The sequence below is a fragment of the Prorops nasuta genome, unplaced genomic scaffold, assembly GCF_024137725.1.
Source record: "Prorops nasuta isolate Cenicafe-Biocafe unplaced genomic scaffold, Cenicafe_Pnas_1.2 PNAS00003, whole genome shotgun sequence".
Taxonomy (NCBI): domain Eukaryota; kingdom Metazoa; phylum Arthropoda; class Insecta; order Hymenoptera; family Bethylidae; genus Prorops; species Prorops nasuta.
The window spans coordinates 4,869,823-4,895,611 of record NW_027116800.1 but is presented as its reverse complement, the minus strand read 5'-3'; the positions used below and the strand labels follow the sequence as shown (position 1 = coordinate 4,895,611).

Below are 25,789 nucleotides of genomic sequence, written 5' to 3'. Positions count from 1 at the left end.
AAGCAGGAAGAAAGACTGCTTGTTCGTAACAAAAGCTTGTCGTTGAATCATGACGCCCTTAAGAGTTGGCCTTGATTTATATAGGCAGTGTCGTCGTCGCTAGTAAAAAGGACAAAGAAATTACTCTCGACATTCGTAGGCTCGTTTTCTTTACTTCGGTAAGGACTGCGAGTTTCTACCTTCTTGCTCCCGATCGTCGTAAAGAGTAGGTAAAGTTTTCCTGCAAGAGAAAGCTGTATATATATACACTCTCATGTGACGCTTCCTCCCTACACCGATAAAAAAAATCAATGGCGATGCCACAGCTGAAGTGACTTTTTTTTAAAGAAAAGCGACAGTCTCACGAATTAAAAAATCAAGTATATATATGGAAACTGCAAAATCTGAAGGGATATGATGTCTCGTGAAATAATAGTTGCATATCCGCAGATATATAAGGCTACGGAAAAACTGACAACTCGTTACAGATATAGGAGGGAAGACTTGATGGATTTTAACCCTAACCGGTATTCTATTACCGATCACCATCATCTCCTCTCCGATAATCCATTATAGTTCTTGCATACTCTCTGTGCCAAAGAGCCCTCGCCATCGTGACTCGTCCATTTTCTGGAATTTATCAGGTCGGATTGGATCGTAAATGGGATTTATACGGAATTTCGATGCTCGAGGGTGGAATCCGTAAAGAGTTCCAAGCGACACACGCGACAGGTCGCGTGTGCTATCATCAATACACTAGGAATAATAAATATCGACTGTTGACATTAAGAGCCTAGCTTTTCACCGATACGACGGATGAACGCGCTAAAGTATAGTATTAGGAATTTTTAAAGATTTTATATGATTTTATTCTACTATAAAGGTTCGCTTAAAATTTTAAAATACACACATTCACTAGATCAATATTTTAAATTATTTATTATAATTGTTGCGAAATGAATTTTTTTCATGCACTCTGGAATTACTTGTATTACAGTTTCTCTATAAATTCCTTCAAATAAAGTGTAGGTCGAGTTTGTTATCGAGTGATAACTCGATGCGCGCAACTTTTTCTTTGAAATTCGATATGGAAATGGTGAGAGGAAAAGGAAGGAATAAGGCAGGAGAAGATGGAGGTTATAGGGAAAGCTCTTGCACTTGCAGCTTGGCACTCGACGCGCGGAAACAAGGGCATCAGGATTATAGGTAGTTTGAGAAGGGAAGAAAGGATGCAGAGAGTGAGATATATGCGTATATAGAAGGGAGAAGGGGGCCCTTTAATCTTCGCGGATCAAAACGTCGACGCAGTAAGGAAGGGCGCGAGCAATACGCCTCGAGGACTCGATTGCTGCTGCTGCTTCGTGTATTCGAGTGGAAGCCTAACAGCATTTCAAAGGGATGGCCACTGCGTAGAAAATTGCATTCTAATTAAAGCTACGCATTATACACCTCCTCTGTGTTGTACTTTATCACCAAAACAGCTCGCGCGCTCATCCGTCTGTTACGATAAATACAACCTCCAGCAGATTTCCTTTTCGAGCAGCTAAATTTTATCGAAGTAAGCGACATTATTAGATCGAATGATATTCCAGTGCAATCCTCAAGTTGACTAAATAAAGCAGATGTGGGATTGCTCTCCGTTTAAAAACCTTGAGAAGAATAATACCCTTACTTTACTTACCTACATTTTATGCACACGAATCTGCAATTTTGTTCTACAAATTAATCTGTTGACTGCATACTAACTGCTACTATTATATACCAGTTATGTACTGTATATATTTTTTTAACGATAATATAATAAAAATATTTGAAGAATAATATGTGAAAACTGATCAAAGCCTGCTGCACTATGTCAGGCTTTATAGATAATTGTTTGGTGCAGTTTATTAGCAGTGCAATACTGTCTAATCTAAAGAGAGGAAGAAAGGAGGAATGAGGAAGTGGTAGGATCTGTATCGTGTCTATACGTGTCGCAGAGACCAAGTCATTTTAATGTCTGCAGTGCTAGCGCTAAAGCAATTTCTAGCACGGGGAGAGCAACTGATCCTCGCAAGGGAGCTAGAGGAATAGGCCGGGCGAGTCGTTATGGTAGTATAGTGCTGGCCTCTGTGCTTAACTGGACAGCATTTGCACGGTCCATGCACCCTCGGAATAATAAACTGATCGTTAAGATTGATTAAATCGCACTATGTTGTTGGAAAGCTATCTGGCACACGAGTCGTATGCAGCATCGCAGCTCTTACTTTACTTTACGACATTTCTCGTCCCGTTCACTTTTCGCACGAGGCTTATACCTGACAAAGAGGAGCCATGTGCGCAAGTCTCGTTATTGATAATATTGATGCCTTGATTAACCTAAGTACACGACAGTACGCACTGGCGTCCTATAAGTCGTTTAGACGAAATCTCTGTAATTTTATGGGAAACGATAACCATTGCTACGAGCCTATTATGAGAAATATATTCATATAATAGCTGCTGCAGTTTGTATCAGCTCGATATAATCAAGTAAATAACCAATCAGTGAGAGATTGTTTTGACATTTATTGTAGCCAGGTTGCCTCATAGTTTATGACCTAAACTCATAAATAAATAACGCTCGTCGTTGCGTAGAAGAGAATTTGGTTATTAAATTCATGCGTAGCGTATAAGAGAGACGCGCGACTTGCGAAGTCCTCGTTACAGGAATCATTGGCACATGCGGAAGGATATGCATGATCCATTGTGTTTCGACTGAGCGTAACACGTAGCTATAAAGTGTAACGAAGTCTTTTTGTAAGTTGACGAATGAAAGGCCGTGCCGCCGACCAACTAGATCTCTTCTTTAGCCGCGCACTTTCTTCCCTCTGCGTCTTCTACTTCAACTTTAGGTCTACCCCCCATACAACTTTACCATCTGGCCAAGAATAAAGACAACCATGCAGCGGATGCCCCGTGACTATTGCAAAGAAGTTAAGCAAAGTTGCGAGGTCGTTATCGGCGGGAATACCGCATTTAAGCGATGCCTCGTTATATTTCCTTTATCTAACACCGTCTCTACCTATAAGCTCGAAAGATTCCTCCTATATATCTGACTCCGACAAATGCTACACAATACTCATCATATTTAATATACGGTTCTACATGTATAAATGAGAGGATCTCTTGTAAAATTCATTAACTCGGTAAATCTTCAAAAGTTTTTCTGTATCTCCTATATATGTATGTGTGAGTGGGTGCGTACATTCAAGCAACACTCGAAACATTTCTGGAGTTTTCATTAAGCTACCGTGCGCGCGCGCGTAAGCTTATTCTTAACGGTGTATCTAATTCCCACGCAATTCGCAAATCCATCAAAATTTGCTGGTTGGTCATAACAGGCTGGTTAATGCGTGTAATTAACGAGCAGGGATCGTTAATTAGGTAGGAGGTTTCGATTTCCCGGACAGATCGAGTCTCCAAATCCGTTAATTTCACCTCTAATCTGATTAGCGACGAATTTTGCCGTCTCCTCGCGCGTGTTTAGGTATCACGTGAAAATGTCATTAATTCGAAAGCGTTTCCTACAAATTACACCGCAGTAACGCTCACGCACTCTCGTGTCATCTGTGCAGGCAACGCTCCGATAAACACGCGAATGCCGTATACACACACATATATATATATATATATACGTGGCAGGTTACAGGAATTCTCGGGAATTCTCTGCTTCTTTCCCCCTATCAGCCTCTGCTACAGCAGGAGTTCGAATTGAAAGTGTCGAGATCGGTATAGTCGCGCAAGTATGCCGTCGGCGGAGAAATTTTTACGCGCAATAATCTTTATGGTACGACGACGACGACGACGACGACGATGACGGTGACGACGATGATGATACATGTTTTTGCATAGTGTTTGAAAAATTTTTTAAAGCAGAACGAGAAATCAAAAAGAGAAAACAAAATTTTCGTAGGACGGGAAAATTAATACTGGAGTAGCACGGAGAGAAATTCCAGCAAAGTGTCGAAGGAGAATGAACAGATGAGGGGGATTCGATCTGCTTGACGGAAACCATCCCCAGTACCGACTAATGGCTCGAGAGAAATACCACCACACCATATCTATATAGCTCTGATTTCATTTTGAAGATTCATCGTCCCGACGATTGGGGTGTCGCTAACTTTTCAATCAGCCGTCAAATCGTAGGCCTCACACCTGCGAGAGAGAGAGAGAGAGAGAGAGAGAGAGAGAGCGGGCGAGCAAAAGATGACTTGGAAAATGGAAACACAATATCCACAACCAGATTGGCGCAAAAAAATATTTAATTTGCTTATTATTACTACATCATGATGAAATCTTACACGGTTGTTATAGTGGAAGGAAGACGAGCTAACTCTTATCTAAAAAAAGAAAAAAAATATTAAATAAAATTTTTGGAAAAGCGTAAGAGGCGAAGCCCCAAAAGTCTCAATGTTGGCACGACCACTAATTCGTTGCAAACCATTACAAAAGCATCAACTTCTTTTTAGAGTGCGTGCGGTACAGGCAGACTTTTGGTCTATGGGGCGGTAGAGGAAGGGTGGAATGGGGTGGGGCAAAAGCAAGGGGAGCTTGAAATTCAAAGCTGGGCTTAATCCACCCCAGTCCCGGTGCGAGGCCGTGGAAATGTTTTCTTAACGAGAATATTCAATTTCGCCGATCGATTCGCGGCGACGCGACGGCTCGTTGCAGCGGTCGACCACGCTTGACAGCCAACGGCAAATAAATTATTTCCACCCCTCTCGTGCTTATATCCTTATATCTTTCCGTTCGGTGTCACACTTCATTTTCTCTTACTCCTGCTCCCCATAATTACTTCCTTCCATCTCAATAAACACTTTTATTGAGATGTATCACGACAAATATTTTCATAGTTGATCTCTTTTAATTTCTTGTGAAAAATCAAAAGCGAAATATAATTTAAATTTTTATTTGAACTCACAAATTGACGTAGAGCAGTATCGGTACTACAAGAGAGCCAACATTGGCATCTACGATCAGACCGATCTTATCATCCGGAACATTTGCCATGATTGAGCCACTCAATTCACCAATGCTGGTCCAAGATTGATTGAACACCGGCCATTCATGACTCATCATGAACCAGTCTGTGCATCGCTATAAAACCCTGCATGGGTAGAATTAATTCAATTGACTTTTCCCTTTAATATCGTATTTCGGATCGTTTAACGCGACCTAGCTTATACCGAGGATGCCTGCACAACTTTCATGGTCATCTCGCTCAAAGGTGAAAATTCGTGGAGCGGAAAGATAGTCGAGTCCTGGATATTCCCTGCAGTAATGCAGACAGGTTTAAATGCTACTTGGCTTTTTTCCGGGTGAAAGGATTTACGACTACTTTATTTCTCATCTAAGAAATAAAAACCGAGTAAATAAAGCATCTCGAGATTCGTCGTCGCGTGGAAAACAAAAACTACCCCAGCCAAAATCTATACCCATTCCACCCCCGCGTTGCGCCAACACACGCCTCTCACTTGTTTGTTTACTTTTCCTGCGGTAATCGATCATACACGTAAAAAAACAAACAGTCAAAATTTCATCAATAGCACTGCACCAAATTTGCTCCATCGCGATATACCAATTATTAACAGTTTTTAACACAATTCTTCGACATTATAGTGCAGAGTCATTAAACTTAATAATTTCACACTATAATATTTATAAAATTACTAAAATTGTAAATATGGTAGTGTGAAATCAGCAAACTAAACTGCTATAAATATATCGTAATCTGAAAAATTGTCTTTGAAATTACGTTACCTATAATAAATGCCATTTCGCGATTGAAGGAATTTAGTACAGTGGCATTCATGTTACGTGGAATATACCTAAATTTGATAATATGTAATTATAGCTTATTATTGTTAAGTATATAGATATTAATACACTTGTTACAGAAGAACGTCCGAATTTTATTCTGCTTGTTTAAATAAAAATTTTCTAAGTATAAATTAAATATAATATATGTGGCCTTTTCAACTTATATTAATAAAGCATCGCTGTGTTTGCGGGTGCGATACTTAATAAAATATTTCGTAACGTTCCACAAGGTCTGCGTATTTCGGCTAAACTTTCTCAGTAGCTTTCACATGACCGAGAACGGCAGTCCACATCGCGGTACATCGTATCCGGATCGACGCATGCTCGTCGGATTTCCATGCATGCTCAAGAATTCCCCATCGAAATTCCCTCCCTGTCTCATTTTCCACATTTTCGGCAGACTCTTTCCTGCGACCCCACAAATTCCACCTCAACACAAGTCTTCTCTTTCGCCCTCAAAAATCAGTTCCGCAATTTGTTCATTACTTTCCTGTTGGAACGCTTTTATGTATTTCGAAGCGTTATTAAAAATACGTATATTCTATATATTATAACGAATATTGAATCACCCACGTATTACAAGAGATATGTCATGAAACTTGTTCCTTTCAGGATACCACGCAATCAATCAGTTCTTTATTGAACGACAATGTCAGAGAGGTTCACCGGAGAAATAATGATTGAAAATTGTCGATACGTGAACAGTAAAAAAAATCAATTTCTGACAATGAGGACCTTTAATTCTTCCACTAATCAACCTAATTGATTTGTTTCAAGCATTTCAAACACTATAGTGCCAACTCCATTTTTCTATTAAAAACGTTATGCCAGTTTTTCATACATTTCCATTTATTATCTACGTATATATAGAAAAATGTACATACTATTCAGCTGTTTACTCTCCCTCTATCTCTCTACTAAACAATAAAAACTTGATTCAACAAAATCAAGATAGTAGAATTAATTTTAGGGAAATGTATGTGTGTGAAGGGAAAAATGCTGAAATCACACATATTACATTGGAAGCAGGTAACCCAATTATTCAACCATATATTGCTTTAATTGGATTGAAACCTGTATTTATTTGAATAAAGACTTTGAATATTTCATTTCTTACTACTCAGAAATAAATTGATATATTTTTTAGTTTTAAATGAAATAATTAATGAGTCCTACTTTATTTATATTTACATTATTCCATTTTTATCTGTATTTTATATGTTGTCTAGACTCTTGACGCGATCCACATTTCATTACTCTTTTCTATATATATATAACTATAAAATAAATATTTACGAAGAAAAAAGAAATAATTAAACTGACCGATTCTTCATAATTTACGAATTTACTTAATTTTCATTTAGCTATATATATATATATATATGCAACGATTTCCGTTGAATTCAATTAATCAAAGAAAAATTGCTTTCGTAGGGCACGTTACACGTAGTATTTAAAGGGCACGATTAATTGCGACTGCACGCCAGGAAAAATAAGTTCATAAATTAACGGTGCTCGACTCGACCGTGCTTCGTCTGCTTCTCTCCATATACCATTTAGCCGTCCCCCCTCGCTACCTCACGCAACATACTTTCACCCTACCATCCAGCCCTTCTTTTCAACCACCGACAATCTTTCCTCTTGCCAAGGATAACGAATTGCCCGCAGACTACGCACTATGGGCATTTTCGGAGCTATTAAACTGTTTCACTTTTCGCAACTCCCATATAACTTTTAGTCGAATCTTCAAAAAAGAGGCCCATCAGAGAGAAAATCGTTTCCGCAACTATAAAATAATTTATACGCGCGTCTCACGTCGATATGCTCAACAAGCTTTTTTTACAAGTGGCAAAAAGCATGTGCCTTGCATGAATTTCGACTCAGTCCTATCAGGCGCCTATTGCGGCAATATTATACATAGGAGGGGGTACAATTTTGTGCGATCAAAGGTGGCGTCGCGGCCCATTAAAGAAAACTGACTGAATAATAATAACCGGGAGAAGCGAGGGAAGCCGCGAGATTTTTTTCTGTCTCTCTTCTTCCTGTTTTTTATTCGACGCACACAGTAAAGTAGCACTTTGCCAAATGACCCGAATCTTTTTAGGGCGACGTTGGACGAACGCACATGGAGAATCCGCTTTTTTCCGATGCGTACCGCGTCTCCGTGGCGAAAGCTTCGATTAATTTCACGAGCCATAATAAAAATCGTTGTCACGGCCCTCCCTCCTCCTCCCCCCTCCCAAGCCATGCCAGTCAGGCAGCAGCCAGTCGTGAAGATGTATAACAGCAGTCGTTAAGAGCAGGTACGACAATTTTACCGGGTTCCTGGAGCGGTGAGGCACGGGACGACGAGGCGGGCAAAGTGCCACGCAATTTCCGGAAATGGCACTTTTCAACTTTTGTCGGATCGTTGTAGCTCATTGCTCTTGGACAAAGCGATATTGAATCCGCTAAAATATGTCAAAAAGTTGGAGCTCTTTATCCAGCTCCTTAGCAGAAAAGTGCAATATTAATCTTTCAGATGGCCGTCAATTATTTATCTGTCGGTGTGGAGAAGGGGTATATTAGGTAATATATATATATATCGCCTTAGAACCATATAATTAAAGGCACCGGTTAAATCCCAACGTCGCGTGCATCGCGTCGGTCTGACTGGCTGGATTATGAAGGTGTCTCCAGTTTCATAATATTACCTAGCCTTTATGCTCACAAATTTACATCGGCCAATATAGCTATAGGTACATACATATTATATGTATGACACCGTTCTTCCGCGATGTATCAAACTGTAAGGGGACCATCCATAATATTACTCGACTATTATAAGCAGGAGCAAATACGTTCCGCTAAAGGTTCGGTGTTTACGGTATCCTACGATAGACAAATACGACAACTAACTATACAACTCTCTCCCTTTCAGCTAAAAGTGTATTGGTAATATAGCCAATACCCCGTTTGATGCTAAAATCTAGCGGTCTCTCTAAATATTATAAGCACGAAACTAAATATTATATATATATATATATATATATATATATATATATATATTGCAACATATTTACCTTCAACTTATATAGCTACTCGAGTATCAATAGTGCAGCTTATATATTTATTACTCAGAGTCTTATTTATCGAGTTTGTGGACGCAGTTTTATCATTCAAGATTTGCTCAGGGTTATACTATTGGAGAACCAAGTTAAACTATGCCATTTCAGCTGTTAAAAGTGAATTAGCTCCGTACAACAGTCTGGTTGGTATATAGTGAAACATTAATCACTCTCTGATGACAAAATACGCGGTGTCATCTTACGTCTTATACCAACCACATCCTGACAAATCTTAGTGTTTCTTATTAGACATATCCTAACAATGAAACAAGCATAAATAACATGCACAGAATAAACGACAACCATATATCGTAATATCAAGTTACTCTAGCATGTTTGTGTGAACGAAACATAATAACGGGATATTATGCAAAATGTAGTTATATATAAATTATAGTTTCAATTTTACCATACATGCAATTACATGGCACGTACAATCTGAAACTATCACCCACGTAAAGTTTTAATAAAATAACGATAGAATTAGCTCCTTCTTATACTTGCGGAAGCTTCCAAATAATTTTGAAGAGCCACGAGTTAAAGCTAAGTTTAAGCTCCGAGCTTTGTTCGTGATCTCTCTCCCTCTCTCTTTATTATTAATTATACGAGAAAATTAGTTAGCCGTCAAAAGCCACTCATCTCTGCTTCGGACATACTTGAACTGTTGCTGAGGCAATTCAGGATGGATCCGACACCAATCTAAAATTTAACGCTGTTTCCATCGAAAAATTACCTATAAATTAAAGCTTTATCCCATAATAACAATCAGTATAAATATATGTTAACTGTTTGATAGTTTATCGGTCCTGTTTAGTTTGCAAACTTTGTTAAAAACTTTGAAGGTTATATACTGCGTTGCGATATTTCGCCGAAAAAAAATGAAAGCATTGCCTTTACGGCTGCCTGGTGAAAGATGTAAAAGTGGAGAGAGATGGAAGCTCCAAGGTTTGCAAGGTCGTTAAAGCTTGGATGGTGTGTGACGCGATTCAAAGCACTCGGGTCAAATCGCAAAAGAAAGAAGGGAAAAGGGACAGTGGAGTGCGGTCGAGGAAAGAAAAGAATTAAGGAAGCAAGAGGCTGGTAGAAGAATAAGAATTCTTCGGCCAATTTACCATAAACTTGGAGGTTTATAGGAGGAAAGTAGCCGGATATTACCGGAAGGAGTAGAATGGTGGGGTCTTATGGTTCAGAATAAAGATATTAAAGGACAAAAAAAGGAAGAGAAGAGGGAGAGAGAAGATGCCTAACAGGTGAAGCTGGAGAAACGAATAGCAGGGCAAGGCAACAACAAAAAAAGAGAAGGCTAATAAGTTAGAACGAGAATAAGAAAGGCATATGGTTATGGTGGGAGATGCTATATAAGACCAGAGTGCAGAATTGAAACTCAGTAGCCTGTTGTGGGTTTTCTACGGTGCAAAAAAGATTCAATCCCCATCACTATCGCTCCTTGTCCCGGAATTTATGAATGTCTTATTTAATTTGGGAGCCGGAAGCTACATGTATATATATATACTATAGGTATATACGCTTCTCTCGGACCGACCTCTTATTCTCGCTTGCCTAAGATGACTGACGAGTATTTGCTGGCACCGAAGAAGAACGTAGCTGAGGGCCTCGAACGCTCTCTTGAGATGTAACTCCTCGTTCTGAAGCGCGATAATTAAAAAACGTGGCTTTTGTCTTCATTTGCGCCGCGTATAATGAAACGTTTGAGCTTAAAATTCAATTAGTCCACTCGGTTCGCGAGCGATTAAATTAAAAATCAGCTTAACGGTGTGATAAAAAAAGCAGAGCTGCAAAACCCAAGCTTCCCTTGCTCATTAATTATGCCGAAAGACACGTTCCATATCAATTATACGGAGATCGTCACATTCTCAAAATATATACGATGAATATTCGAACGGACATTTACATAGAAAGCGAAGTGACTGATCCAAAGTGAAACCTGAAGTCAAAGAAATGTCTTATGATAAATTAGTCTCTCTATTCTGATAACGATCGTTTGCGAATGTGGCTAAGAAGTTAAAGAAATGAGCTTGCGGTACGATAAATCACCATTTTTCATCCCCGTGACATTAAAACTTTGGAAATCTAAAGCAGAAGAAGGAGCGAGTAATAAGAGGAGCAAAAGTAACAAGTAAAAATAATATGAAGAAATAGTGAATAAAGATTGTTATTGCAAGCAGACAGACTATGGAAGGGGGTAAATACCTCTAGTATATAACAGTATAGATATATATGATATCCCTTAAATATAAGATATGAAAATAAAAGAATAAAAGTGTCGAGTGAAAACAATGAAGGGAAATAAGCATGATAGAACAATACCACGTATCAAGAGCATAGGCCAACAATGGAATATCAGAATGGCCATTATTAGACTCAATTATTTTAAGCCACTTTTGTGCGGCGCTAATGAAGCGAGCAAAGCGGAATATTAAAGCAGTCTCCGTCGCTTCTTGCTTATCTGTCCGCAGACAGGACGAAAGTCCCTCGATCTACCCTTCAATCCCATTTTCAAAACTTTTTTTCAATTCTCCGGGTTTAACAGTCAGGCCAATTTAATCTCTTTTAATCTCGAATAAATAAAGCGTCCTATCACCACCGACCGAGTGACTGTAGTTTTACGTATTTCTTAATAGCAGTACTGACTTTTGGGAGATTTTATTTAAAAAACTTGGATAATCGGGATAAGTTTTAGATGGGAGAAGGAAGTAGATTAATTTAAATAAGAAACTGCCTGTGCCGAGTAGAAAATCTTGCAATTATCGTTTAACGACTGTGGATATATATAGGTACATAAGTATGAGAGTTCTCGTGTTCAAAAATTCATATTCAATGTATTAGATCGGTATGACTCGGCACAGATCTCTTTCGCACCATCGATTATCTTTCCTTTTCTATTTTACACACATATATATAGGTAGTTTCAATCAGCAAACTCCCTGTTCCGGAAGATTCTCCGCTTATATATGTATAGAGACGGAAAAGGCGATTCGCTTATGTACGGACACTCGCTGTCTACGCCAATGAATAACCTTTCCCATTCTCGCACCCCCTAAACACTCCCGGGAAAACCTTGTTAATTAGACGTCCGACTACGAGATGGAGAGCTGAGGGGAATTGAGACTGGTATGTGTCACGTATTCTCTTCCAGAGAATTGCCATGCAAATGTAGGAAACAAACAAGAAACAGCTTGCAAAACCCATATATCTACAAAGAAACATCTAAAAAGAAATTACACAGCGATAAATTAACATTTGCAGTCAACGAAAGTATATTGGTAATAAGTATTTTGCGAAGAATGAAGAGAGGATGAGCCATTGTGCGGGAGGAAAGAGAAGAAGAAGGAAGCACTCGAGGCATTTTCTTGCACGCGCGCTCCAACGGATGAGTAATGGCGGGGGCTGAGAGTTAAGATAGCGGGCGATGGAATCTAGTGAGAAGGGAAAAGGATGGAAAATCACTAGTATCGGTGAGAATGTAGGAGGTGCACGAGGGCGGAGTACAAATTGTCCGTGAAATCCAAGATTTAACCCCGTTCATGACTCTTCCCCCTGCGTTCGTTGATATGATAAACACCCGAAATGACAGGCTTCCTCCAGAAACTTCCACAGAGTCCTCAAAGTTAATCACGCCAGACAGACGGACCCTCTGATTAAAATGGACCCTCATCCCTTCTTCTTCTTCTTCTTCTTCCTTTTATCTGTTATCGTTATTATTATTATCATTAGAGAAAACGAGTGCAGAAGCCCTTTTTCACGTAATGATGATCCATCTCCCAATCCATATAAATACTATGCAACTTTCACTGTTGTTAAATAGCAGGTGAATTGGAAAATAAATCTGTGGCCTCAAGCTCGAGAAATTTGATCATTTAGGCAATCTCATTATCAATCAACCGGTTACTAACTGTGATCATATTTGTAAATTTACTTAACCTGTTTAGTTATAGTAGCATTAAGCAGCTTTACTAACATTTTTCAATGCAATTGATATTCTAACGAAATCATTTCTTGATTTTGCAAGACATTAAAACTTTTACGGTACCATAAAGTCAATAATTGTATGAATAATTTGATGTATCCCTTAGTAAGATAAAAGCGAGTTTCAAGAGTTTCAAGTACAGTGGTCAGTATAATATTACGAGCATTCCTCGTTGTACTGCAATATCAACCAACTTTGTATTATTTGATTGCTGTTTTAAGAGCATTACTCTCTTTACTAGTGTAGAATAGTGCTGCCTCGTTTTAAAGACAACTGATCCAGACATAAATATATGAGGATAATTCGAAAGGGAGGAAATAAATATTTGATGATCTGTGATTGTGCAAGATAATAGTTAAATGTTGTAGGCAGCTAGTGGCAGCGATTTAAACGACTTTAAGGCGATATATAATACGCAATGATCGTCAGAGTTTAATGTATAGGGTTGTTCGAATCGCTAGCTCATTTGTACTCCATTATTCTCCACCTATGTGCTTGCACTCGTGATTATTGCCAACAAAAATATAACCAAATATACAGACTGGATGCTCTTTCTGTGGCAAAGCGTGATCTGAATTTTTTTCCACATACGACTATCGTTCCTGGATGTGAAAAAGTTACAAGCTCCGAATAATCCAGCCGCATAACAACAGTGGTCATACCACGCGCCGCACATCACTGAGCCGTTTGAAAAACGAACTTTCGAATTCTGACAGCGTTCCGCATTCCTCCGTTTTATTTATCTACATATTTATTTATACCGATTGATGCTTATCGACTTTTTCCACTACGTTTTGCAAATTTACCTCCGCTTTTCGAGGATATTACTGTGCCGTATATTTTGTATCGCGTGCCTTTTAAATCACCTGGCATTCAAAAAAATATACTTCGTGATATTGATTAACAGCGCACTACGAATATTTTGTATTAACAATAAATGTATTTATCAATATATGTAAATTAATAATTATTTGTGGTTATTTAATATTTTACTTTACGAATATTATAAAGTAATGTTTATTTTACTAATCAACGGACTGCGGTAATTAATGTAAGAAAACTGATTCAAATAATTAATGATTTAATATTTTTTATATTAATATGTGCATATACTTTCATTTTATAAAATCATTGAACACATAAAATGCAGTTAATTCATTAATTTAGATTCAGTATTACAACATATTTATTTATACCACCAATAAATTTATGAATATTTCCACATTTTCAATTTACCTTAATGAGTACATTAGTGGAAAAATAAATAGTATTACAGTAGGGTAGGAAGGGCTAGTTGGGACATACTGTTTTTCTTGTGGATGTAAATAGACACACAAACATGACTTTAGGTCCTTGAAGCAAACATTTGTCTAAACTCACACTATAAAGCAAATTCTCATTACGTTACTTGACAAGAAGTAATAAATAATTGTGATATTTGATGTGGGATGTAAATACAATTTTAATTTTAGTTTAGTAGACAAAAAATTTTTAGATACAGTGATATAAAAAAGTAACTTAGAGTCGCATTATATTTAATAAATAAAAAAGTATTGCCAAAGTTTCAGCTAGATTTTCCTTAATTTTTAAGCTACATACATAAATGTAAAACCATGTATATTGGGATAAGCTGGGAAATCTGTCGAGGCGCATATAACTATCAGCTTGCTTCGTATTCATCGTGAAATTATGTGTTACCGGAAAGCACATTATTTTCAGCATTATCTACTTATATGAGATAGTATAAAATGCAACTACTGTCAAAATTGGGTTCGTTCCTAAATCAAGCTACTTACGATTATATATATTGTACAAATGTAAATGTTGTATTAATTATTAATCATTACTTTCTATTTATACTGCTTTGTTTATTAATATTTTTTTAAAATACGTAGCTTGTTTTTCTTTATTTTAAAGTTTTTTTAGCACCAATTTAGTCTCATTTAGTTGACCAAACCTTCCCCGAAGTCTACCCTATTTATAAATGCTTGTTAATATCTTACATAAATAGTGTACATTGATTAGCAACCGAAACAATTGCATGGTAAACGTTTCTTTATTAGCTCCATAAAACTGATTGTAGATTGGAATTTAATGACCAGATTAATTTTCTCAATAAACTATTTTGTATAGATATTACGTCTTTTTATTCGTTTAGTATTATTATTAAATTATTATTGTATACTATATATGGACTGTTTTCTATCATACAATTCTCACTAAAATCTTATAAAGTAATTTCAACAAGTACATAACACAAATTTATTCATAGTCCTTTGGTGTTTTATATTTGTAAAATACGTAATGTGTGCAATTATTGATTTGCCTGCATACATTTGACGAAATGTTAAAGTATAACTAACATTTGCGGGTATTTTAAAGCCTATAATCATGTAGACAAATCTAATTTCAGTAAATACTTGTATCTCAATATAGTAACGTGATATTCATAGTCTGAAATTAACCGTGTTAAATTGTAGGCGTGCGCTACAATAAATATAAATAATGGATGACGCGTTTGTAATCCGGTACTGTGGCACGACCATTATGTATATTGAAACAGTCTGTGCAACGCTATAACAAAGCGTATAATCAGTTTGATTTTTACACACTCACCATAGATATTAAGCGAGGATTGATCCACGCCTGCTGAATGTTGTCATCCAAATACCGTTTGGCGATTCTCGCGATATTCTCGTGTGACTCTTTTTTGTGGAATGACATGGCTGGAGGTATCGCTGCTACGCTGACATTGCTTCTGTAAAAAATAGAACATTCATTGAGGATCACTGAAAATAATTTATGCATATTTTAACTAGTTCGATCAATACTACTAAATTTTCATATATGATCCAAACTAATATTAAATTGTAGATTATTTTTCCATTTGTTGGATGTCATCATAAATATCAAGCAAATGCGATGTATTTCTCAGTGAATATTGCTGTATAGTCTAAATTTCTTCATAAAGTCCACCGTTGAACGGTTTCTGGTCTTCCGTGGCAGTTGACTAATACTATTATTTAACCGGATGAATTATTATCGGCAAGACGTTTGACGAAGGACGAGAATCCGTGCTCGCTAGTACTATTATTGTGGTGCAGGAGGGCACGAAATTAACGGTCTACAGTATTAAAGCAATGCATCAAAGCAATCCATTGTGTAACCGCTTTACCGGCATTGGAATACATAGTACATAGCATGCTGTTTAACTTGTCAACGTAGGTAGGGACTCTTAGAACCGGAGAAGATCCTACCTACATTATACGTTCAACAGTGGCTATCTCGCAATCACGTCTAAACATAGGTGAATATGTATGTACATACATACACATATACATAAAAAGATATAATCCTTTGGATCTTTGATTCAAATCTTGAAATATATACTTATTTAAAAATTTCATATTATAGATTTAAGAACACTAAAATTAATTTCAGATGAGGAATATTTGTAGAGCAATTAATGCAAGTACTGCTAACGAACATTGAATTAACGTATTATAGTTTAATACTTATTGAACGACCTTACAAACTTACATTAAGATTGTATTTAACATTGTTTGACATTAATATTGTATAATGAAAATGGATGCATTTTTTAAAACCACCAACTATGCGAGATCTACAGTCTAAGCGAGAGCACGTTATAATAATGTTAAAAATTTTGATTTTTAGTTAAGATTGGAATTTGCATCGTCTGAGAACACGACTGGTATCGTGGTTACAACTATATGATCTAATTTTATCAAAAATATTTGAGGTCTGAGTAAGGAGTTTGATAACGAAACTTTTTATTTAGTCAATTGAAGCCAAATTTTTTTCTAATTTTTCTTCAGAAATTATAACAAAGGATCTAACATATTGTAAAACATACGAAGATTTGTAATTGATACACTCTACATAGACACAGACACAACAAACAAAATAAACACACATGCACGTTCATAAAATGTGCCGACACTGACTAAAGTAACCAGAGTTTGAGCAGCAATTACTTAATCGCAAAATGCGATTCGACCGATTATTATTATAATTGAATATCTAAATACCATTTATAAATCCTTATTAATTTTGCTGTAAAGCAACTGTAAAATGTGCAAACATTCTCTTCAAATGTTTGAAGTTTCTTTCACTTTGTTTCGTAAAACAAAATATTACAGCATGCTAATTACTCGTAACTCGCTTAAGCGTAAGTTAGATGCGACCTGAACAATTAAAAGCATAAAAGTTATAATTGTAGATAACTCGTAAACCTGTGAAAATTTGTTAAAAATATTACAGCAATAAGCAAAATATTTTCGATTTCTGCTTGGATTACAATTACATAGGTATGTATATTTATGCATGAAAAAAACAGGATGTGCGTTACAAGTTATGGACAATAAATGTCCAGAGTTGGCAATGTATACTTATTGAAAAAGGTGCTGCCGAGATATACATGAATTTCAACGCTTTGGACGTACGTTTTATAGACGCTACGCATTTTCAGATACCTTAGGCGAATAAGTCTTAGTCCGTTTATAAGCATAATAAACGTTGTCGTATTTGAGTGTGGATCGTCGCGAAACAAGACACGAGTTTTAAACGCAAAGTATAATGCGAATAACACTGAGCCTTCATCAATAAATACCTGCCTTCTAGGAATAGCCACTGTTCAAATTATCTGTTACACCAACTGATCGTCTTATTATTCCTGTACATTTCTTTATCGTTCTATTACCAAATAAAACTCTAATATAAAGCATTCTTTCAAAAAATCTAAAATGTAGCCATCCTCTTTACTTTTACATTCCAATTAATTTAGAATTCGCGCAAAATGTTTTTGAAAAAATTGAATATGAACTGATCACTAAACATAATATGCATATTAATTCAAATCTAATGATGATTCGATTTTTGGCAAGGTGCATGACGTATGGCTAAATGATTGTAGCCAATGAATGAGCTATGCTACCATATCTGCCAAGTGCATAGCTGGCTGCTGCTTTAACGACACTGCACGGACAGGTAGTGAACGAAACTACCCGTTAAATTATCGAGTTTATCGCGCGGATGGTCATAAACTGTATAGCGCGAATCACCATTGGTTTCCTGCGCGGCCATCTTTTCCACTCACGTGAATTGTGGTCGGTTCCAAATTTCTCTGCGCGCGCTCTTCTATTTTTCTTCCCCATACGGAGCAGGATGCACCACATTTCGCTCGGGCGAATCTTACAAGTCGATAAAAAATTATGCTATACTATTTTATTATTAGAGGTAACATACGGACGTTGCTTGTTAAGTTAGATTCTCTGCAAGCCTATAAGAAAAGTGATAAGTTTATTGTTGCATATATACAGGATCATCTGTATAGTTAAAACGACCCAGAACATAGATGCAAGAGAAACGTGTATTTTCGTAACTGTAAGAGATACTACAATTTTACATAAGAATTTTTCCAAACGTCTAATTACCATTTACAACATAAAAAGTTTTGACAGAAACTTTGTAACGGTTATGGAGAAACACGTCTATTGTTGCACTATGATCTGGGGCGTTTTAACTGGTGTATATATTTTCTAAGGTTTATGGGTTTAACGCCGCTGTCCTTTCGTTAGAAGTTAGAGAGTAATATATACTACTTGTATATAGTTTGGAAGACATAATGTCGTAATGCGCAATACCGTCAGTCGATGTACATGCACATACGTGAGAAGAGAGGGCATCGAACCGAGATATGAGAAAAGGTCTTAAAGGCTTTCCAGGCTGCCAAGAGCACAACTATATCTCTAGGGCTGCGTCGTTTCTATCGGCCAAACAACCAATCCCATATGCATATGACTAAATTCGTGTTTCCGCATAATTATTTTGCTCGCATTATATATTATACATATTATTGATCAATATCGCTCATATTTTCATAATCCGAACCCAAACGCGATTTTAATTAATCTTACGTACCTTTTGTCAGTGCACTGTGACAATTTTAATATATTTTTAGCAAAACCCTTTTTATCGTGCATAATGTTGAGCAATAACTGCAGAGTGTAAACCGGACACTAGGTAGCGCAACACCTTACAAAGCTGACGTTATGTGTAGAATTTACGTTCAATTAAAATCATTTCACCAGGCTTTATCCCATGAGCATCCATTGGTATATAGAGATGGGTTTTTCATTGAGGATTATCCAATTTTACAAAACGTGATTTAACAGAATTTTCATTGCTAAACGAACGAATCAAACTGCATGAACAAGTAAAAAGTTATTTTTGTCGTTTATACTTTCCTTTCTCGATTGATCTAACGATCCGCTAGAAATTCGTCAATAAGGAATGTCTTAGATATTTTATCGTTGGAACACGTTTACAACATTGAGGGGTCAACTTGATTTCGGCGAAAAAAAAGTGAACAAAGTAAAGAAAAAAGTTATATAGATTGCAATTTGCTTGAAAGATATTATCTCGGTGTACCGATTTCAAAGCTGGGATACCGTGGGTAAATTGGGTAAAGTGCGAAACAAAATCGTTAAGAGATTGTGCCGTACGTGGTCATCGGTACCTTTGAGAGATAAGACCGATCGTAAATCCTTTTTGGAATTGCGATATCGATCTGTGGTCAGTGAGTACCGCGTTTGCCTTCACGTTCATGATACAATCACACCCACTCTTCAGATATATATTTACTTCTTAGCTACCACTCATTCTATCTTTCAGCAGGTATTTATCGCGCGATAGTAACTTACGTACATTGTTACAAAATTTTCCTAGTATTAATGTTATTATAGATGATGTGGGAGGAGGTATTGTTACAATACTAATTCAAATAACCCCTCTCTTCCAGAACACTTTGATTTCCACATTTGGTTTATAAAAGATTTTTAAACTCCAGCTTTCTTCCCCAGAAGTTTCTTCCAATTTGTTATTAGTCTTGTAGACCCACCGCTCCCTTTAGATATTACTTAAAGCTGGAAATAAGTACGAAATAACTTCTTGAATTTTCTGCTATATCTGACCAGTTATGCTATTGATCGTGAGAAGTTGAAAACACGACGAGAGAAATTTTGTTTGGTAATAAAATTCGAATGTTTATAGATTGACGTGCAACTACAATAAAAATGTGATTTTTTACGGTCTACGCGATACTTTCATTTGCATCCTGATAGTCAGGTAAAGAACAAAGGGGTAAAGTTTATACGAAACGATGGACCCTATTCGTGCTGCTATTTGTTTCATTGCATCGTTAGAACTTATGCGAGCATGGCCATTGGACGTGGCGACGAAAGGAGATTAAGCTGGCTCCAGCAGTGATTTGTGAGCCATTGTTCCAGGGCTCCTACGTTGGAGGAGTGAGAGAGGGTCCCCGTTGCGCCCGCCCAAACCTAAAAACTCGACTATCGTCCTAATGGCCATTGATTTGCTCTTGCAGGATTGCGGACGACAGCAACCAGCACCGGGCATTGCAGACTTTAACTCCGGCTGCAGTACACTCGTATAACTCGACAGAAATCATGATAATGCGAGAAAGGGGACTACCGCTTGTTACCGATCCAATAAAATACCAAATAAAAACTACCTTGCTTGGTTACTTTGCTTTTTGTTTATTGCGTGTAAATCAGGATCTACCGTGTTTTACAGTGAACACACGATCGTCGTGAAATCACTCTTTGGCAATTTTTACTGTAAATTACCGGAGAAACAATCTAAAAACGAATTAATGAGGTAAGCGTGTATTTTTTTAAGCGCGATATAAATTTTATTTTCATTATAAACAGTAGATGACATACTTAATTCTGTATGTATGTATACTATGTGCTGATCGATCTTGAAAGATTGATGTTTCTAAAGTTGAGTACATATTTTGATTAAATGTTTTTGGCTGATTGTACTTGGCAGAAGTGAGTCGACTAGACAGTTGACATTCGTCAAAAAATATTTAACCAACATGGATATTGAAGGTGGAGAATAATCTTTCTTCTTTTACCCGGAGTTTAAAACTTTATCCAAGTGTCAGCTTGAGTCTTTGTCTGCTTGGATCAGAGAACTCGGACGTTGGTTGGGAAGTCGTTCTGGTTTTCTCACTCGGGCCGACGTAAATCAGACAAAGACGCAACTACTTATCTCGCAATTCCTCTTCGTTTGGCCCATCCGATGCGACGCAGGAAAAAAGATCGTCTTGCAAAGAAAATCTTCTCTTTTCAGAATTGGCTGCTATTCTTTTTTAGTTTGTTCATAGAAGTAACCGAAACGAAACAATTTTTACAGTAAAACAATTAACAGGACAGATGTCAGCTATTGGAAGCTTTTATAGTAAATATGTGTAGTGAAATAAATAAAAAAGAATATCGCAAATTGAGGGTACAATGTGTAACGAACAGATAAACTTTGTCATATAACAGGTAGTGTAGATAATATATAAGTTTTCATAGAGATATTTTGTTACCTGTGAAATTTGGCCTCTCAGCTTTTATGGCAAGTAATAATTTTTTGCACATCCCCTGATTAATGCTGATAGCGCGCAACGTTTAAACTTCCGTGCAGGCATTTAACAAAGATGCTTGCACGCTTGCAATTCCCAGTGTTTACTCTATTGAGCCCATAAGTGCGTTTTCTTGTCTTCCAATAGATGAAAAGCTTTTCGCCTGGATTTCAGTTTCCTAACTCTTAGCAGACAACATTTTGATCGAGTAAAATTACAAAATTGAAAGTGAAAATACTGCATTAACAAAATGTATATCATAAAAAAATTATTCTTCAAATATATATCCACCCCAGTGCTGTACTACGAATGTATATAATAATCAAATATCTTTCGGCAATGACGATAACGAAATTGAAAGAAAGTAGCATTATTTTTACTTTCCTGTAGAAGATATCTCTGAAACGAATATGACCATGTACAAAAATATGAATAATTTTTTATCCTTACTAATTTGTAAGCATTTTATAACTATTTAATTAACTGAATTTTAATTCCTTTTTCTTTAATGAATGGCAAATAGTTGAATTAACTATATACCCATAAAAAATTATACAATGGTCTGAAATCTTAAGATAGCAATTAGCTGGAAACACCTTAGATTTTATCTAAGCACATATCTGCTAGATATATTTCATCCGATCGTTTCTCCTAAGGTTTTTATCTAGCAATAGGTCTTACTCGAGATCTTTCCAACCAGTTGTCACGAGTCCTAAATAACGTTTATGGGCTATTATTCTCAGTGAGAAATATTCAAATGTAAATTTTGTTGAAAGCTCGTAGAAAGGTGAGATCCGATTTGATCCCTCGAGCTGTACTCGGCGGAATCCTGGCGGAATTTGAAAGGTACCCCTTGGACGGATAAGGGTGAAAGTCAAGTGGGTTCGCGGAAGATCCGAGTAGGATCCGCGTAACGGCGGTTCATAAAACTGTTGGAGAACTCGCGAGAAATCCAACAGTACGAGTGAAATATATCTAAATTATGCGATAATATCTGCAGGCGACACTGTAACGTTCCTGGGGGAGCTGGCGTCACCTGCAAGCTGGGTCTCTCGTTCCAGTCAAATAAACGACCCAAGCTTGTTCAGCGTTCGTCTCTCAAGCCTCAGAGATTTTCATAAACTCCCGTCTGTCCGTAGCTGAAAACAAAAACTCACATATAGGTAGAAGAATTATTAATCGTATAAAGGATCTCACTTTATATAGATTCACTGCGGGTACACACTATATATATATATATAATAACAGGATCATATTATATTGAAGAGAAGGACAAGCGCATATTATATTTTTCTCAAGAAGAAAAATTTTTGTGAGACGAAAGAAATGAGGCGAATACTAGAATCGAGTTCGATTCACGCTGCGCTATCTCATTTTCGGCTGTAATATTTCTCTGGGATATGGTAGACTGTAAGAATGGCAGCAGCGGTTAAGCGAAGTTCGTTGCTGAGGTACCATGAAGCACCGTACAGCACCGTAGCGGATTTGGGGACAAACGCGCAGACTTCATTTGGTGATCACCTGCTTCATGATCGCATTCGGAACAAACTATCATGTCATAAACGGACGGATACTCATCGCACGTTGACAAATTACAGATCTATCGATGAATCACAAGTTATAGGTAACCGCGGTCCATCCATCAACACCCGTATAATTAACATTTAGCCACAACACTGAAATCCCATCGATCGCGTTATATCGGAACGGTAAGCAACTGCCTATCATCTCTCTCAACAAACATGTGCCTCTGAACTCTGGTTGAATACATTTCCTAAGATTCAGCTTACCCACAAATCTTAGTTTGTTGTTGAGTTAATCAATATATGGTAATCGATTAAATATATTTATATAAATGTGGAGGGAGCTTCCCGCGTGGAAAAAAGAAGACTCGCAAGCGATCGCAAATAGTATCGCCATAGTTGTATTGCATTTTCTCATTTGCGATATTTCACGAGCCTATAAAGCAATAGTATTTGCATTAGTATCGCAAATTGTTATAAGTCCAAACCTATTAACAATACTATCTGCGACACTAATTGCAACAGTATCTGCGATTCTATTTGCGATTCTATAATTACGATCCCAAGAAAAAAATAAAAAGAAATTACTCTTTTTTATACTTTAATTTATTCCTATTACGTATTCGCTATGTGCACACCTACACGTTGGCAGTCAGATAAGAATGTTAGCAATATACATAAACAAAAAAAGTCCGGCAAAATGGGGTCAACTACCTGAAGTTTTACCCACTCGGCTGCTGGACAACTTGAACATTTTCATCTTTTTCATCTATGTATACCGCGGCAAATTATTCTAATTCTATTCACAATCGCAAGCAGTTTTGCGTACATTCACGATGTTCCGATTTGCAAATTCTTTTAAATTCGCAGTTATCATTTTTCTTTTAAAAAACCTGCATTACTTTGGGAGTCTACTTACAACACTATGTGCGATATTATCTGAGAATTTAAAAAAAATTGCAAATCGGGATATCGTGAATTACACAAAACTGCTTGCGAGTGTGAAAAGAACTAGAATAATTTGCCGCGGTTTGCTTTATATAAAAAAGGTAAACATGTTCCAGTTGTCCAGTAGCCACGTGGGTAAAATAACTTTTGGTAGCTGAGCATGAGGATCCATCGGTTCCAGATTCACGCCCTCTGTGTTGCAGGAAACAAAGAAAATACATTAACGCACTGAGACATCTGTATATGTGTGTTCAGCTGGTTATACGTATATAGGAATAAATTCAAGTAAACAAAAGTAATTTCTTTTATATTTTTTTCTTGATTATCAGAATTAGAATTGCAAATAGAAGCGCAGATACTGTTGCAATTAGTGTGGCAGATAGTATTGTTAATAGGTTTGCCACTTATAACAATCTGCGATACTAATGCAAATACTATTGCATTATAGGCTTGTCAAGTAACGTAAATGAGAAAATGCAATATAACTTTGGCGATACTATTTGCGAATCTTCTTTTTTCTACGTGGTAGTGACATCAGACCCAATCATGAAACAGCATTTATTATAGTACAATTGCAGTTGAATTCTGGTGAAAAAGGCGTGAACTATTTTCACGAATGTTAATATTTTCAAATGTTGATCAATGAGACAAATATGAGCCGTATAAAAAGCCTGCGATTTAGACCAAGTGCATCATTCGAGTCATTATTTCTAAGCCTGACGTACAAACAGAGATTTGGTAGGAAAAGGGCAAAAAAAAAGTCAAAATGAAGATTTCCCTTGCACTAGTGGGGTATCTCCTAATATTAGGATGTATATGTAAATGGACTACCGCAGCACCACGCGAAGTTGCTGTAAATTCAGGGGCTGCTGAATTCGATGGAAAGGTTCCTCTTCGCTCTGAAGGCAGCTTGCAAGGACTTTTAGACGGTGTAAATGGTGGACTCGGTGCAATCGACAACGGATTCCCACCTCGACCGGTAAGACATGTTTCGCTTTTGTAATATATATTTTTATTATACAAAAACAATATTTTAAAAAATATTTATATAAATATTATTTGCATGAATATATTAGAAATTTAATTTAGTAATTCTATGGGCTTGCATTATATCTAATATAAGGTCAATTAGTGCCAACTCAAACCCGTTAATAGAGAGTAGGTTTTTACAAAGAAAATTCTAATCAAATGTTTGAAGTTTTCGCTTATAATTAAGGTAATAGTTTAGTAAATTGTCCGCTTTTGCAGGGTACTTTTTTAGACTACGTAAATAAAATGCAATAAATCTAAAAATTTTATATGTCATTAAAACTATCTTCAGTTATAAAAAACATTTTTTGTACAATGTTTTATTGAAATTATATGGGATCAAAAGAGGTACCGAAAAAAAACATACTGCTGGCCCGTGAGATATCTCCAGTGTGAGTAATCTAAAACAAAAAATAAAACCAATAGATAATTGTTCTGTAGAGTTGTCATTCTGACCGGAACTAGAGTAAATTAATTTTGTTAAAAAATAACAAAAAGGTACCATTTTTTATAGTATAAATTAGGCTGTAAATTGAAAAATAATAGATGAAAAAAAATTATTCTAGTTTCAGACAGAATTACAAATGTGTAGAACAGCCTGTTAAAATTTCAGCCCGATCGGTTTAATATAAAATCTATTATCACTCAAGTCGACCGAGAAAACGTGGTTTCGAGAAAAACGTGTTTAAAATTTGTCCAACAGAACTTTCATACTCACACTAATCGTCCATCCCAGGTGCCTACAACAAGACTTTAGTATCTTCATATGCATCAAACACTGGTATATTTCATTATAACCTTTCATATATCGAAAGGTATAAGAAACTCCAATGAAATATAAAGGTGATGAGTCATAATAGTGAGAAACAACCGTTAGATCAGCTGTCGTACAACTTACAGCGTGCAACAATGCAGC

General features: G+C 36.7%; 1 protein-coding gene across 3 annotated transcripts in view; it reads right to left on the bottom strand.

The window, feature by feature from the left end:
* The window catches only part of LOC136785671 (kinesin-like protein KIF26A), a 320,836-nt gene that overhangs the window by 169,102 nt on the left and 125,945 nt on the right, over nucleotides 1-25,789 (bottom strand). For all 3 annotated transcript variants that reach the window (XM_066746852.1, XM_066746851.1, XM_066746853.1), the window contains exon 3: nucleotides 15,532-15,673. In XM_066746852.1, coding sequence (XP_066602949.1) covers nucleotides 15,532-15,673 — 142 coding nt within the window. The remainder of the gene's footprint in view (nucleotides 1-15,531; nucleotides 15,674-25,789) is intronic.